Source organism: Vombatus ursinus, unplaced genomic scaffold (assembly GCF_900497805.2).
Source record: "Vombatus ursinus unplaced genomic scaffold, bare-nosed wombat genome assembly UNPS02014863.1, whole genome shotgun sequence".
Lineage (NCBI taxonomy): Eukaryota > Metazoa > Chordata > Mammalia > Diprotodontia > Vombatidae > Vombatus > Vombatus ursinus.
In genome coordinates this window covers 12,726,822-12,741,493 of record NW_020954641.1, presented here as the reverse complement: position 1 = coordinate 12,741,493, position 14,672 = coordinate 12,726,822, and the positions used below count along the sequence as shown (strand labels likewise).

General features: G+C 38.9%; 1 protein-coding gene across 8 annotated transcripts in view; it reads left to right on the top strand.

Annotated features, from left to right (window-relative positions):
* TENM2 (teneurin transmembrane protein 2) overlaps positions 1 to 14,672 on the top strand; it is a 392,109-nt gene that overhangs the window by 15,880 nt on the left and 361,557 nt on the right. For all 8 annotated transcript variants that reach the window (XM_027841747.1, XM_027841746.1, XM_027841748.1 and 5 more), the window contains exon 2: positions 7,638 to 7,847. In XM_027841747.1, coding sequence (XP_027697548.1) covers positions 7,727 to 7,847 — 121 coding nt within the window. In that variant the 5' untranslated portion in view covers positions 7,638 to 7,726. The remainder of the gene's footprint in view (positions 1 to 7,637; positions 7,848 to 14,672) is intronic.

Here is a 14,672-nt window from a genome sequence, read left to right as displayed (position 1 = left end):
AAGACTGTGGGAGAGATCTAGGAAGGATCTTGATGAGAGTGACTGGGAGGTCAAGAATGGAGTCTAGATAGGGTAAAGGGTGGGAAGCAGTCAGGGGCCATAGGGAGGTAAGACCGTGGAGGGTTAAGGGTAACAGAATTGGGAGATTGGGCATCAGCGATAACAGAAGGCCAGTTGATGGGGCTATAGCCTCAGGGGAACACCAGAGACCTCCTGGATCAAGTGGGAGAATTCAAGTAGAATCCCTTAGACAAATGGGATCCAAATTCTTTTTGGGGTAACTGGCAAAAATCTAGGCTTGGGCCCATACCCCTTCAGGCATATTTTATTGTCCAGTGGCCAATCCTCTTTGATGAAACCCCTATGAGTTTCATCATGAGGAGTATCACAAAGACATCTGCTTCTGGTTTTGCATGCCCCTTATCAAGAGGCCGATGTATGTCTCAATGGAAGCAGCTAGAATATACACTATAAGAAATTACTCGGGTCAGAACACATCTCTCATTGCAAGTGGGCAGGGCACAGGCACATACTCAGTGGGATGGCCACTGTGGTTCCCCAAGATTAGCAACTATATAGAATTAATCAAATAGTCAGTGCTCAAATAGATCTGTGGTCTCATTGAAATGCATGAATTCTCCAGTTATATAGGTAATAAGCAACCCATCGATATGTGCCCATCTCATGACTTTTTTATCCTTGTCCTTACATAAGTTCACCTCAAGGGGGGGGCACCAAAGTTACTAACTAGGGGAATTACTTGATTCCTCTTGAAACTATTATAATGATGAATAATAGCAATAATGATATCTTGCATTTATATAGCGAGTATTTGTACAAAGCACTCTGTTGAGCACCTTACAAGTATCTTACTTGATCCCCACAACAACCCTGGGAGGTAGGTGCTATTATTATCCCCATTTTACAGAGGAGTAAACTGCAGAGGTTAAGTGACTAGCTCAGAGTCACACCACTAGGAAGTATCTAAGGCTGAATTTGAACTTGGTTCTTCCTGAGTCCAAGTCCAGTGCTCTATCCACTGTGTAGCACACACCAATCCATGCATCACTTACATATTATTACAGCCTCTCACCACATGCTCAGTCCCAACTTTTTCAATCACCTATTTCTTTGATGATGTTCTTTATTCCAGCTCTTCTTATAGTTTTTTTTTTTTTTAACTAATGGTGGGGCAGCCTGCTTATATCTATCACAAACCCCTCTATTGTCCCCTGGTGGATATTCATTTTTAATTTTTCAAAATCTTTCATATCCCAAGATTTGCAGCCATACAACACCATTTGTAGAATGTGAGTATTAAAAAGACAAACCTTTGTTTCAAGGAGAAATTTGGAGTCATGAAAGGAGCTTAGCAATTTTCCAAAGGCAAGTCATATAACATCCCTTGGGGAAATATTGACATTAAAGAGATGAGCTTTTGCAACAGCAAATAGCTTGAGATCATTGAAAATGTTGTCCTATTGTGATGCAGCCGGACATCCTACTGAATTTAGTTCCTGTTACTGGAATAGAAAGGAACTGTGGTTTCATCAGGGTGGAGGAGCTCCCAGTGTGGTAACTCCCTCTAACAATAGCAACGGAATCCTGTGGAATTATCTGAATCACAGAGAAGGGAAGTGACTAGCTCAGGGTTTCACAGTTGAAAAACTTCAAGGAAGGTACTTGAACCCAGGCCTTCCTCATTCCCAGCCCAGTCACTATCTCTACTAAACCAAACTGCTTCTGTGTCCTCCTAATGATTGCTTTAGAATTTTCCATTGGAAACACTACAGCTTCTCGAAGATGTGACAGTATGACATAAATAAAAACATATGTATGTGAAGACTTCACACATCACAGCCTAAGCTGTGGCACCCCACCTGAGCAGCAGGAAACAAAGAACATTTTCTGCACTTTAAAATCCTTGTTTTCTGGATTCATTAGGGTCCCTTCAGTTGTGCATTTGTGATTGAAGCTAGAAGCTCACTTGCTTCAGGCTATGTTTTTTTTTTTTTAATTGAAGAAGTAGGACAAGAAATTGAATATCTCCACTTCACCAGGTGCTGCTGGAAACCACTGAGGCCATAGCTGTAGTTGAAAGTTGATATGTTGGACCCCTCCCAAAATCCCAGCCTGGGGGTGGGGTGGGGAGACTGGGGTGGAGAAAAGAAATGACAGGCCAGTATGCTTGTGAGCCCTCTCTCTCTCTCTCTCTGTCTCTCTGTCTCTCTCCCTCCCTTCTCTTGTCTCTCTCTCTTTGTCTCTTGTCTCTCTATCATCTCTCTTCCTCTCAGAGACAGGAGGATAGAGGCTAGGATAGGGGTGAAGTGGAGACAATGATGAGACTACCCTAATTCTAACAGTAGGAGTAAGGCTGGATAGGTTAGATGCATCTACTTGAAGGGTCACCTTAAAGTTAGGCTTCACTTTCTGAAAAGCAGTGTAATATGGCAGAAAGTGTAGAGAATCTAAGGTCAAAGGATCTGTGTTTGAATCCCACCTCTGACATTTAGAACTTGTGTGGTCCTGGACAAGTCATTTAACCTTCATGGGCCGCAGTTTCTTTTTCTGCAAAACAAGGGGGTTGGAGGATAGCCCCTCCAGTCTCTTCAAGCTCCAACTGCATGGGAAGCAGAATGGGCTGAATGTGGATCTTTGAACAGTGAAGTCCCCTCATGAATGAAATGTTTTAAGAAGATGAATCTGGTTAGGCTGTACAAAATTGACTAGGAAGTAGGAAAGAAACCTGAGCCAGGAAATCTAGCTGGGAGGCCACCCTCCTGTGGCTTCTCACTGTATAATAGCACCATATGCATTTATGATAGTACCTCTGGCAGAACCTCTCTGGGCCACAGTCTACTTTGATGATGGGGACCTCACACTGCCTTGAATTTTTATGCAAGTCGGATAAGAAGCATCGTTGCTCTCCTGTAATCAAAACCAGACAGTCGTCCTAGAATTTGGTGTCTTTTCTGAAGAACTTTCCTGCTGATTTAAAAGTGTAATTTAAGGGGCAAGGAAGATTGTATTTTCAAAGAAACAGGGAATGCATAAAATGAGGCAAAGAAATGTCTCAGATGCTAAAAATATATCTATTCTCTCCTATGTTTCACCTGAACTACTCTCTGTAACCTCCAGAGATTTTGACTCTGTCTATGCAACATTAAAACATCTGTAAGGAAAGTGAAAATTCATCTGGATGTTTCATTCACACAGTGCCAAGTATTGTGGAAACATCTGGCTCATTGACTGATTTTTTCACTTTTCAACCAGATGTTTGGCCTTGTGTCAACGTAGCCTTTGTGAAACAACCAGTGGCTCTGTGTTAGTGTCTCTAGAGATAAATTTGACCTTGACGGAGGTCATATTTTCACATGGATGAAGTTATTCGTGAGCAATATCTTCATCTCAGCAGGCAGAAAGTAGATTTTTTTTCATTTCTTACATCAATCATTTCTTTCCTTTTTTTTTTCAAGAAATCATCTTTTGAAAAAAAAAAGGAACAGTCTTTATGGATAGTTCTGGGATAAACCTGTGTTCTGGACATGTTTCATTTCCTTTTCTAGACATGCTTCTCCAATATATTCTAGGATAGTGCCATAGGGCAAAGAAATATCTACATCCTACTTTTCTAAGATCCCTTCTAGATTTAAATCCTTTGCTCTTTTGATATGTCCCTCTTTAGTAGTGAGCAAGTAGAATTTCATGAAATAATTGAACTTCATCAGATTTAATACAGGATTCAGAGTGTGTATTGCCCCACCCTCCCCATTTCTTATCTCTTTTTCCCTCATGTAGTCCTAATCCTTGACAACATGTGAAAAATATGAGCATTACTTACACATTTTAGTATCTCCATGAATGAAAAAAATGATCCAGTTACTTGTAAGTACATTTGGAAATGGATCCACAAAGTTTCACACTACTCTAAGCCAACAACTGTTTTCAAATCCCTATTCAGAGTAGCAGAGATTTAGGAAGTGAAGGAGAGAGGGAAATGCAATAGATTGGCCTTGGGGTGGTATAGATATTTCATGCAAATTTGAATCAGTTTAAGAAGTAAAATGATGCTTTAAGAGAGACATCACTCTAAAGAATGCAAACCTTACTGCTGTCCATATATCCTATCCCATGATTTCCACCCTGCCATCATTGATCCATATCAGGAGTAGGTAAAGTTACCAGGTAGACCTATGGGTCAGCCATGGGGAGTCTTGTCTCTAGTACAAATTGTAGGAGTTGAAAAAAATGGTAAACAATCATTAATTTGGGACCAGAAAAAAAAATAGACCTTAAATTAGCCATTTTTGGATCATTCCCTATTTTTATTGGAAGGGCATCAGGGAATCAATCCAATCATCTGGATAGCTGCTTATGTGCATATTAAAAATTAAAAAATAAAAACTAAGAAGAATGTCACCTTAATGAGATTTTAGTATATTTGCATATATGTGTGTTAAACAAATCTATTAAAGCTGCCCCATCTGCTGTGCACCCTGTAACCTTTGAAATACACCAGAGGGCCATGCCACCTTAAGTGGTTTTGCAGGAAATAGAAAGCAAAGAGAGACATGTTAACTTTCAGCTTCTGCTGCTGTACTTTGGAACCTGTCTGTATCTGTGCAGATGGTCTCTGTCAGTTGGAACAGTCACAGGGGGAAAAAATGTTAGCATAATTGGACAAAATTAGAAAATTACATAGCGAATACAGTTCAGGATAGCAGTTGATTGGGACAGATCTGTGGATTGAGCAATATCACCGTTCACAGTAGGTCCCAGGGCGCAGAATTTAGGGAGTAACAAAGGCATGCTCTTTTCTGGAAGCGGAGGGGCAGGGAAATCGCAGGAATCAAACTAGCTTGCGGTACATAGTCTCAGTGCACTCTAGTAACCCCAGTGCTTCCACTGTTCTTCCATTGTCTGTATTTGTACAAATTAAAAAGCAGTTTTGTCTTGTACTTTATGAAATGAATTCAGGCTTAACGAAATTTCAAAAAAAGTTCACGTAAAGAGTGATTTCACAGAGACTATCATATCAGGCTCTTAGAAAACTTGAATTTAATTCCATCTCAGTTGCTCAAAGGAATTTAAAAATTGGCTTCCAGCCATCCCTGTTGTACAACACTCAGTCTCAGATATGTCCACGATAATACAAACTTTAAAACCTATCAATCGTCTAAGTTAAAATTTGCTCCTGGCTAGAACCTTGCTGTTAAGTAGGCATCAACACTACTTAAGTTGTCTTCCAATGGCTCTGACTTTGGAATACCCAGGTTATGTTCAATGGCTTTGAATAAGGCAAATGATGTTTCTCTCAAGTGGATGCTTCTGCCATCGTAACACAATTGCATCGTGGGAGAGGGCTGTGGAGCAGGGAGGTTGTAGCTTAGATAAAAGGATTTCTAAATTTTTGTTTATTTTTGAATCTCAGGAAAATGTCCCTGTGAAAACTTACCCTGCCTGGAATATCATTTTGTCTCCACCAAATTCTTCACGTCCCTCAATTCAGTTAAATTCCATTCATTTTAACAATTATTTATTCAGTGCCTGCTATGTCAGGTTCTTTGTGAAGTCTCCCTATAGTTTTAGTCCCCATCACTTTTCCATTCTTTAAATTTCTATAATGAAGATCATTATTATTCCTTCCCCTCATCCCCCACTTCCTAATTACTTAAAAGCCAACAGTTTATTTAGATCATCCCTTAAAGAAGAGAGATGCATGGAAGAAGCCATTCATTCAGTGCTATTGGTGAGCCTGGGCCAGTGGGACAAAGTAATAACTCACATTCAAAGTTGGCCTGGAAATTTGGCATTACAGGTGTACTTATTATTAAGAGCAACAATAATAATAGCTGCCCAAATCTACATAGTGCTTTTAGGTAGACTGAGTGTTTTCATCATAACGGGGCTATGATCTTCAATAGTTACATGCACACTAAATTTTAGTAAATCAAATCCTATTCACTCTTAATTGACATGATTTCAGGGATACTTTATCTTCATTTATGGTTGTCCTTCACTGGACAGAGGCTTCTAATCTTTTTAATTTTAAATATTTTTTGCTCTCCTATATCTCTGTCATCTTGCAAATGAATGAATGAAAAAGCATTTAAGAATTTACCATGTGCCAAGCACTATGCTAAACATTAGGGATACAGATGGAAAAAGAAGACTTTCTCTGCTTTCAGAGGAGCGGAGGACATAAAAGGCAATGGGAAAAACAGCATAAAATGCCAATCATATGTAAGCAAACATTGAAATGTACTAGAAAAGCTCATCATTTAAAAGAAACTATTTCAGGAGAACCTCTATAAGGAACAACTACCCTTCCCTCAAATTAATCTCATTATAAGTTTTGTGTTGTATATATGGAATTTCCTTAAATGGAGAACACCTTTAAGAAGATGATTCCTTTTGGGCCAGGTAGCTTTCTAATTTTGGTACTCAGAAGGAAACTCATTCATTCATTCTTTCATTCATTCATTCATAAAGCACACATTTATACAGACTTATAATGTATCAGACTCTGCACTAGGCAGTGTAAGTACAAAGACAAAAACACAGCTCTTGGTTTAAAGGAGCTTTCATTCTGTTGGAGGAAACTACATAAATATAGCTAAGTAAGTACAGAGTAATTTTGGAGGAGGAGGAAGAGGAGGGTACTAGAAATGGTTGGCATCTGAAGTTGGTACCCAAGCTAAGTTTTGTCAGAAGCTTTGGAGCAGAGGTGAGGAAGGAGAACACTCTAGGCATGAAGACAAAGTCCCCTTTCAGGTTTTCCCTCCATTCTCTTCCTTCCCCGGCTGTTCCTTCTCACCACCATCCACCTTAACTCTCTTAGCTTTGGAGTCATGATTCTTTAGTTTGCTGTGGCTGACACATTTTCACAGTTGCAGAACTAAAAAATTAAAAAAAAAGTTTGGGTAACTGAGAGGTTTCACAGATGTACATGTAAAGCAGGTGAAACTGTACCTTGTGATTTTATTTCCCCTGGTAATTTGGCTGCCAGGTGTTACAAACCACATGAAAGGAAAGGTTGGGGATGTGCCCAGAGGGAGAAAAGAGTAACCATCCTCTGAGATCTCTCAAGAGCATCCCGTTTTCTGGCTCCTCTTCTTTCTTGTTTCACTTAACAATTTTTTGCATGTTGTGTCCTTCATTAGATTGTGAGCTCTTTGAGGACAGGAACAATGTCTTTGTCTTTTTTTTTTTTTCTCCCCGGGGCTTAGCACAGTGCCTGGAACATAGTAAATGCTTAATAAATGTTTGTGGACTGAGTGACTGACAACCTACTAAGGAACCTCTCCATGGAAACCATGGGGAATTAAGTGTTGCCAATACTTTAGGATAGGCATTAGGTGCAATTTTTCTTCCTAATCCTTTTTCACTTGATCTTACCTCACCTAACCCTTGCAGATGGATGTCATGCAGTATGTCATGTTGTTTCTGAAATAACAGACAACACTTCCTCTGGTATAAGTTTACACCTTGGACTACTTCTAATAACACATGCAGTTTTTCAGTGGAGCACGATTTTTTTTAAACCTTTTTGTTTCCAGCCAATTTCAGTATAACTTTCTGACTATTATATCATTACATTCATTGCTGACCTTTGATCCCTCTGTCCTCTTTCCCAGGTCGTCCCATTCCACCTACATCCTCGTCTAGCCTTCTCCCATCTGCTCAGCTGCCTAGCTCCCATAATCCTCCACCAGTTAGCTGCCAGATGCCATTGCTAGACAGCAACACCTCCCATCAAATCATGGACACCAACCCCGATGAGGAATTCTCCCCTAATTCATATCTGCTCAGAGCATGCTCAGGGCCCCAGCAAGCCTCCAGCAGTGGTAAGGAAACAGCAAACACATCAAGTTTGGATGTGTGATTGTTTGTGTATATCTGTCATATGACCGTTTTTTTTTTTTGCTCAGAAGTTTCTGAAACAAAGGGGTGGGGAGGGGAAATGTGGTGGAAAATAAAGCAGAAAGACATTTCTGGTTATGAGGCATTTCATTTCAAGGCAAATGACATTTATTTTCCCCCTCGTTCGTTTCACTCTAGATAAAGAGTTCTTAACCTGGGGTCTACAGATCCTCAAAGGGTCCATGATTGTGGATAAGAAAAGAAAATACATCTTTATTTCAATATAATTGGTTTCCTTTGTAATCTTATATGTTGTTTTGTGTGTGTGTGTGTGTGTGTGTGTGTGTGTGTGTGTGTGTGTTTAAAAACATTAATCTGAGTAGGGGTCCATTGACTTCACTAAACTGCCAAAAGGGTCTGTCTGTGATCCCTCCTGAAAAATGGTTGAGAATTTCTTGTCTAGAGCACGTTTATGTCAGTAAAGATTTAAAGAATGCAAAAATGACCAGTATATCTGCATTGTTGAAGAGGCTTCATTAATCTTAATGAGGGTTGGTGGCCTCCTTGGATGAGAGGAATTTCCCTAGGCCTCCACAGGGAAGCAGGACGATCTCAACGGTAGAACACAGAAGCAAAGCAGGCAGTTAAATTTGAAAGCTGAGTTTTGTATCATTTCTGTTATGATTCCACTCAAGGGAACACCAGTGCCCTTCCAGTATATGTGGACATAAGGTGCCTTTGTTTTATGATGGGGGATGTCTGATTTTTGCTGCCTCAGTTGTTTCGGGGGATTTTACTCTCAAAGTGCATGTACTTGATATGGTCCCTGAGTCCCATGCCAAGTTTAAAGGGACCTTTCCTGTGATTCATATTTATGTGACTTTGATTGTATTTAATACACCGATCATGTGGCATGGTGGTAAACATTGCCCTCACATTCACAATTAGGCCTGTCATTTTTAGGTAACAGGCTGTATGTGGAGTAGTGGAAAGAACACTGGCTCAGGTGCTGGAGGATCTGGGTTCAGATCCTGCCTCTGACACTTACAACCTGTGGGACCTTAGGCAAACCATTTAACCTCTCTGTATCTCAGATTCCTCATCTGTGAAATAAGCGGGTTGTATTAAATGACCTCCAAGAACCTACCTAGCTCTGTCACTGTGACAGAGTAACAAAAAAAGCTTAAAATGTTAAACTTTAAACTGTTCTTTGGAATGAATATGGACCTCCAAACTGAATATATCTTTCCCCATTACCAAAGCGCAAATCAGTAGATACCTTAAATCAGCTTAACAGTTTGGTTTCGAAAATTAAAACTAAGCATATCTGACTCTGATAACTCAGATTCAGTAAATATTCAGTGTGGTCAGTTTCTCGCTGTCAACATCAAAATGATGCCTTGATTAGGCATAAAGCCAACAAAAATACCCAACAAGCTCCAACTGTATACACATCCTAAGGAAATAAATTGCTCGCACTGCTATCTAAAAGAAGATAGTCTAGATGGTGCAGAGAAATGAACTGACCTCTTATTCTGCTGACTAGAAACATCTGGCCAGAGTGAAATACGATGTTTGTGCCCTCTTGATGCCATTGTATCTGTTGGCCTGAGATCTCTGAAACCAGAATGACCATTGAAAAACCATCTGAACTAACTCAGTTCATAGACAAATTCTCACGTGTGAAGATCCTATAACTTCTAGGAGAGAACAGGATCTGAAGCCTGTTCCCTGCAGTTCTGATCATGAAACATGCCTTCTTTGTGCTCCTTCCCTAACCTGCTCGAGGCCAGAATCACCTGATTATTCTTAGAGAAATCTGGTCCACCAATACCTTAGGGATACTTCTGTGTCTTAGCTACCTATCTCTAGTACTTTGATGGAATTGTTTTGAGCCACACCTTGGGAGGGTCTCATGGAAATGATGTCTTGTCTTTTTTTTTTTTCCCTGTATTGGTGATGGGGACCTCAGTTTTTTCTATAACTTCTGAATTGGTCACTCAAGATATTCATCTTTCACCTTTACCTTCAAAGTGTTACTGGGCAACAGAAAACAGAAGGCTCTGCCAACAGCATGGCTTAATGAGATTATACTTGTCATGAAAAGGAGTGCTTTGGCTTCATGCATGAGCATATGTCACTGTTGGCCTCAACATCTACAATTAGAAGAGGCCACCCAAATGAATTTAAGAGGACTCCTTCTGGGCATGAAGTGACAGACAGCCACTCATGATAGCCATGCCCTTCCCAATAGCTGGTCCTGATATATTTAGTAAACTCGTATTCTTTTTTTTTAAATTACCTAATCAAATCTTTCATCAAATGAGCAATCCATTGTTGATATTATGAAGGCCTTTAATCTACCATAAATCTTTATTAGAACTCATCAGAGCTTCTAGTTGGAGAGAAATGTGATTATAGCACTCTTAAAATGACATTACATCATTGGGGTGATTGGTTTATCATTTGGAGAAGAGACATCAATCATAACTAGCATAACCACACAGTAAATGAATTCAACCTTTCTACCACAGAACAATGACACTGTAATTGCTCAAAATCAGGCTTAAAATGGAATCGGAAAATGCTCTTTCTTCAAATATGATGTTAACTTAATGGAATATATTATGAAAAATCATGTTTGAGGAAATTCTATATAATTAAAAATATGTGGAAATATATTCCTTTTTTTCTCTCATTAGAACTTGATTTCAGTTGCAGAATCATTTTTGTGCTGCAGAGATTATGTTGCATTTAATTGAACTACCCTCACTGATGTTTTTCTGCTTTTTATTCTGTACTGTGTAATCGGGATGCATATTGTATTATGAAGGACAAGAAGCTGTTGAAATGAGGTGCACCTGCTGATAGCTTTTTAAAAACAGACAATTATTACAGAGAAAATGAGACTTTTTCAAAGCTATATCCTTTTTATACATATAAAGATACCAGAGTAAAAATGATTTCCATAAGAGAGGTCAGTTCATTTCTCTGCACCATCTAGACTATTCTTATAGATAGCATTGTGAGCAATTTATTTCCTTAGGATGTGTATACAATTGGAGCTTGTTGAGGGGCATTTTTGTTGACGTTATGCCTAATCAAAGTATCATTTTGATGGTGACAACTAGAAACTGACCACACTGAATATTTATTGAATCTGAGTTATCAGAGTCAGATACATGTAGTCTTAATTTTCGAAACCAATCTGTTAAGCTGATTTAAGGTTTCTACTTATTTGAGCTTTGATAATGGAGAAAGATATATTCAGTTTGGAGGTCCATATTCATTACAAACAACAGTTACGTGAATGCAATATCTTCTCCTGACCCTGTTGTTCAACACGCTTAGTTTTGGTGGGCACTTTGCTGAGGGCTCTTTCATGATCCAGCCAAAAGGGACGCTGCTCAGAGTACTTGGCTCTGGTTTAGCTAATGTGAGACCAAATGCAATTGTTAATTTTTTTTTCTCTTCTCTACACAATATTTTTGGGTTAGGATAAACTGGAGATTCTGTCAAGATGTTCAATTCTTTTCTTTTTACTTTTTTTAAATTAAATTTTAATTTTCAATTAACAAGCATTTATTTTCTCTCCCCTCCCCTTGCCCCACTGAAAACAAAAAGTAAAATAAAGTAAAATAAAATAAAACCTTCATAAAAAAGATGCATAGTAGCCCCAGCTTAGGAACATCTTAACTTTGGGAATGATTTCTGTGACTGGCTTTTTTGGGTTATCTGTTTCTGAAGAAACGTATAATATAACAGAGTGTTTTATGTGAAGTCAAAGGACCTGGGTTCAAATTCCAGCTCTGTAATTTGCTACCTGTGTGAGCAAATCTCTTAATCTCTTTGGGCCCCTCACTTTAACTGAAAAAAAAAATAAGGTTAGTTTAAATGATGTGTGAATTCCCTTTCAATTCTAAATCTCTGATCCTATGAACTAATATAATTTAATTTGATAGACTTCAAAGTGAATATTTTGGGGATAGAGTATTTTGAATCATATTTGAAATGAATGTTCCTTATTTTTCTGTAGAACCACTTGTGGCCTACTGGTATAAGCAATAAACTGGAAGTTAGGCAGCCTGGGTTTAATGGCAAATCATTTTACCTGTCTTGGTCTAAGTTTAACTCATCTCTAAAATGAGTATTTTGAATCAGATTATGTCAAAACTTCCATCTAGTTCTAATTATAATAGTAGTAGTAATAACAATACCTGACATTTATATAACACCTTAAGGTTTGCAAATTGCTTACCATGTATCATCTCATTTGATCCCAACAACAACCCTGGTACGTAGGTTGGTGCTATAATTATTCTCTTTTAGCGGAGAAGGAAAGTGAAACTAAGAGGTTAAGTGACTAGCCCATGGTCAGAGGCAAGATTCCAACTTGTATCTTCATGACTCCCAGGTCCACCATACTATCCACTGTGACACCTAGTGTCCAGTAATTTATGATCTTCAGTGCCTCTTAAACTGTGGGTCACGACTGTGGGGTTGCGACCTACAATTTAAGAAGCGCTGAAGGGGTCGTGAGTGGAAAAAGTGTAAGAAGCTCTGAGTGTCATTATCACACAACAACTAATATGGCCTCCTATTCAGCCAATTAAGAATATTGACTTTTAGTAGTTATTCACCTGTCAGTGACCTTGCTTTCTGAAGAACTATGGTTTATGTGGTTAGTCTTATCATCTTTCTCTCTCACAAAGGTAAAATAAAATTATTACCTTGTGTTATTTAACCCATATGATAGCCAAAAATTGTTTCCGATTCTCTGTTATTCCTTGACATCGGTTAAACACTCCTTTTGGAGAGGTGCTGTACATCTCCCCTTACATGTTGCAACTTATGATACCTGGTGTTCTTGGTCTAAAAAGGATACATCAGCCATAAACTATATTCAGTAGGAGACTTGAAAACTTCCTCAAAGTAAAAGCAGAACCTTACTGTTATGACTTGGCTGTCATGGGAAGTAATGTGACACAGAAGAATCAGAGGGCCTGGATTTGAATCCTGGCTCTAGTTAAGTGACCCATGGTGAGTCACCTACAATTTTTGACCTCAGTTTCCATGTCTTTAAATTGAGGGGGTTGGGTTAAGTGACTTCCAAGGTCCTTTTCAGCTCTAATTTCATCTCTGATTATTTCCCATGTCTAGGGCTCATTCTTTGGATTCAAGGACTAAAATCTTGTAGCAGCATGTTATCCTAAACCTTAATTTACTTTGATCTTGTAGAAAACTAGCAAGTGCTATAGTGGAGCAATATAGTATTGGGGAATAAAGTATTGTATTTTCCCTTATTCCCCTCCCCCTACAGCCACTTCCTTTCACACCACCATCACTCTAAGTCAGTGGATTATTTTTTGTGACCTTCTAGAGAGCCACATTAACCAACCAGCATTTCTTATATTCAATAATATAGTTAGAATCCTTATATAATAACTCATCTGGAAAAATCACCTGGAACCTCCCTTTGGCACCATAATGAAGAATCCTGCCACCTCCTAGGCTTACTAGGGGAGAAAATATGGTAGCATTTATATTGCAGTCCAGAAGCACTGGCTTACCTTATTTCTTCCTTAAATAAAACATTGAGTTTTAGTTATTTAGAAGTCTAAACAAAGGTTTTTGAATCACTCACTAGGTATCCCCTTTTTCAGTTTGCCAGGGGGGTGTCACTTTAAGCTAGAGATGAGAATCAAAACCAGTGATCCATGTGCTAGGTCCATTGGTGCTGCTCAGGTGCCAGAAGAGCCATGGGCCTCCCTCATTCAAAGGGAGTATGGGTCCTTTGGCCTTCTAGGGGAGAAAAGAAATTCAGTCAGGTAGTCAACTCAAAATCCATGTAACAAATGAAAACCTGCTGGTGCTTGGTTATACAGAATGATGTGTTTAGTTTAACATTTCACTTGTCATTCTGGTGTCTTCATGGAAGGAAGTTTTCCATATAAGCATATTTTCCAGATAATTTGAGCATTTTGTTTTCTGTTTTTAGTGAACCTGTGATTCCAGTGGTATGAGGTATTGTCAACCAAAGAACTTCTTTTACAAATGCAGGTTGGCCTTCTGTTCTCTGGGCCTTATGTTCTTAAAGTTAGTTGACTGGGCCACTGAGAAGTAAATTGGGTTGGTCAGGGTCACATAGCCAGTATGTGTCACTGGTGGCATTTGAACCGAGGAACCCAGGATTTTCTAGCTTTCATGTCAGCTTTATATGTACTATGCCATATGCCACATACATATGTATATATATACACATACACACATATGTACACACATACATATGTGTGTTTATATATATATATGCACATATAAGTTTTGTGAAAATATATTTTTAAACAAATCCTATACATAGGATTCTAGGCTCTAGATCTAGGAAAGATCATTGAGATCATATAATCTAACCTTCTCATTTGACCAAAAAGAAAAATGAGAAAGCCAACCAAACAATTAGAGTTCTTGAGGAGGATGAAAAGCTAGTTTGTGGGAAGCTAGGGAGGGGTTGGGGTAAAAGGAAAAGATCTAAGAGGTTGTAATTAGAAATGTGAGGGGATTTCAACAGTAGAACTGTATTTAGTGTTGATATGATCAAAGGCATGGCCTTGCTGGTGTGTGGGTGAAGTGGAGAAATAGGGAGGAAAGTCCCTGGGATTGAGTTGCTCAAAGAACAGAGCCAATATTTTGTATATTGGAGATACTAAGGATGCTGACAAGGGCCAGATAAAGAAATCATCAAGAAATGTGTGAAAGAATTTTGGATTCTAGTAGATAAGAGTCACAAAGATGGTGAGAGCCTGATATACAGG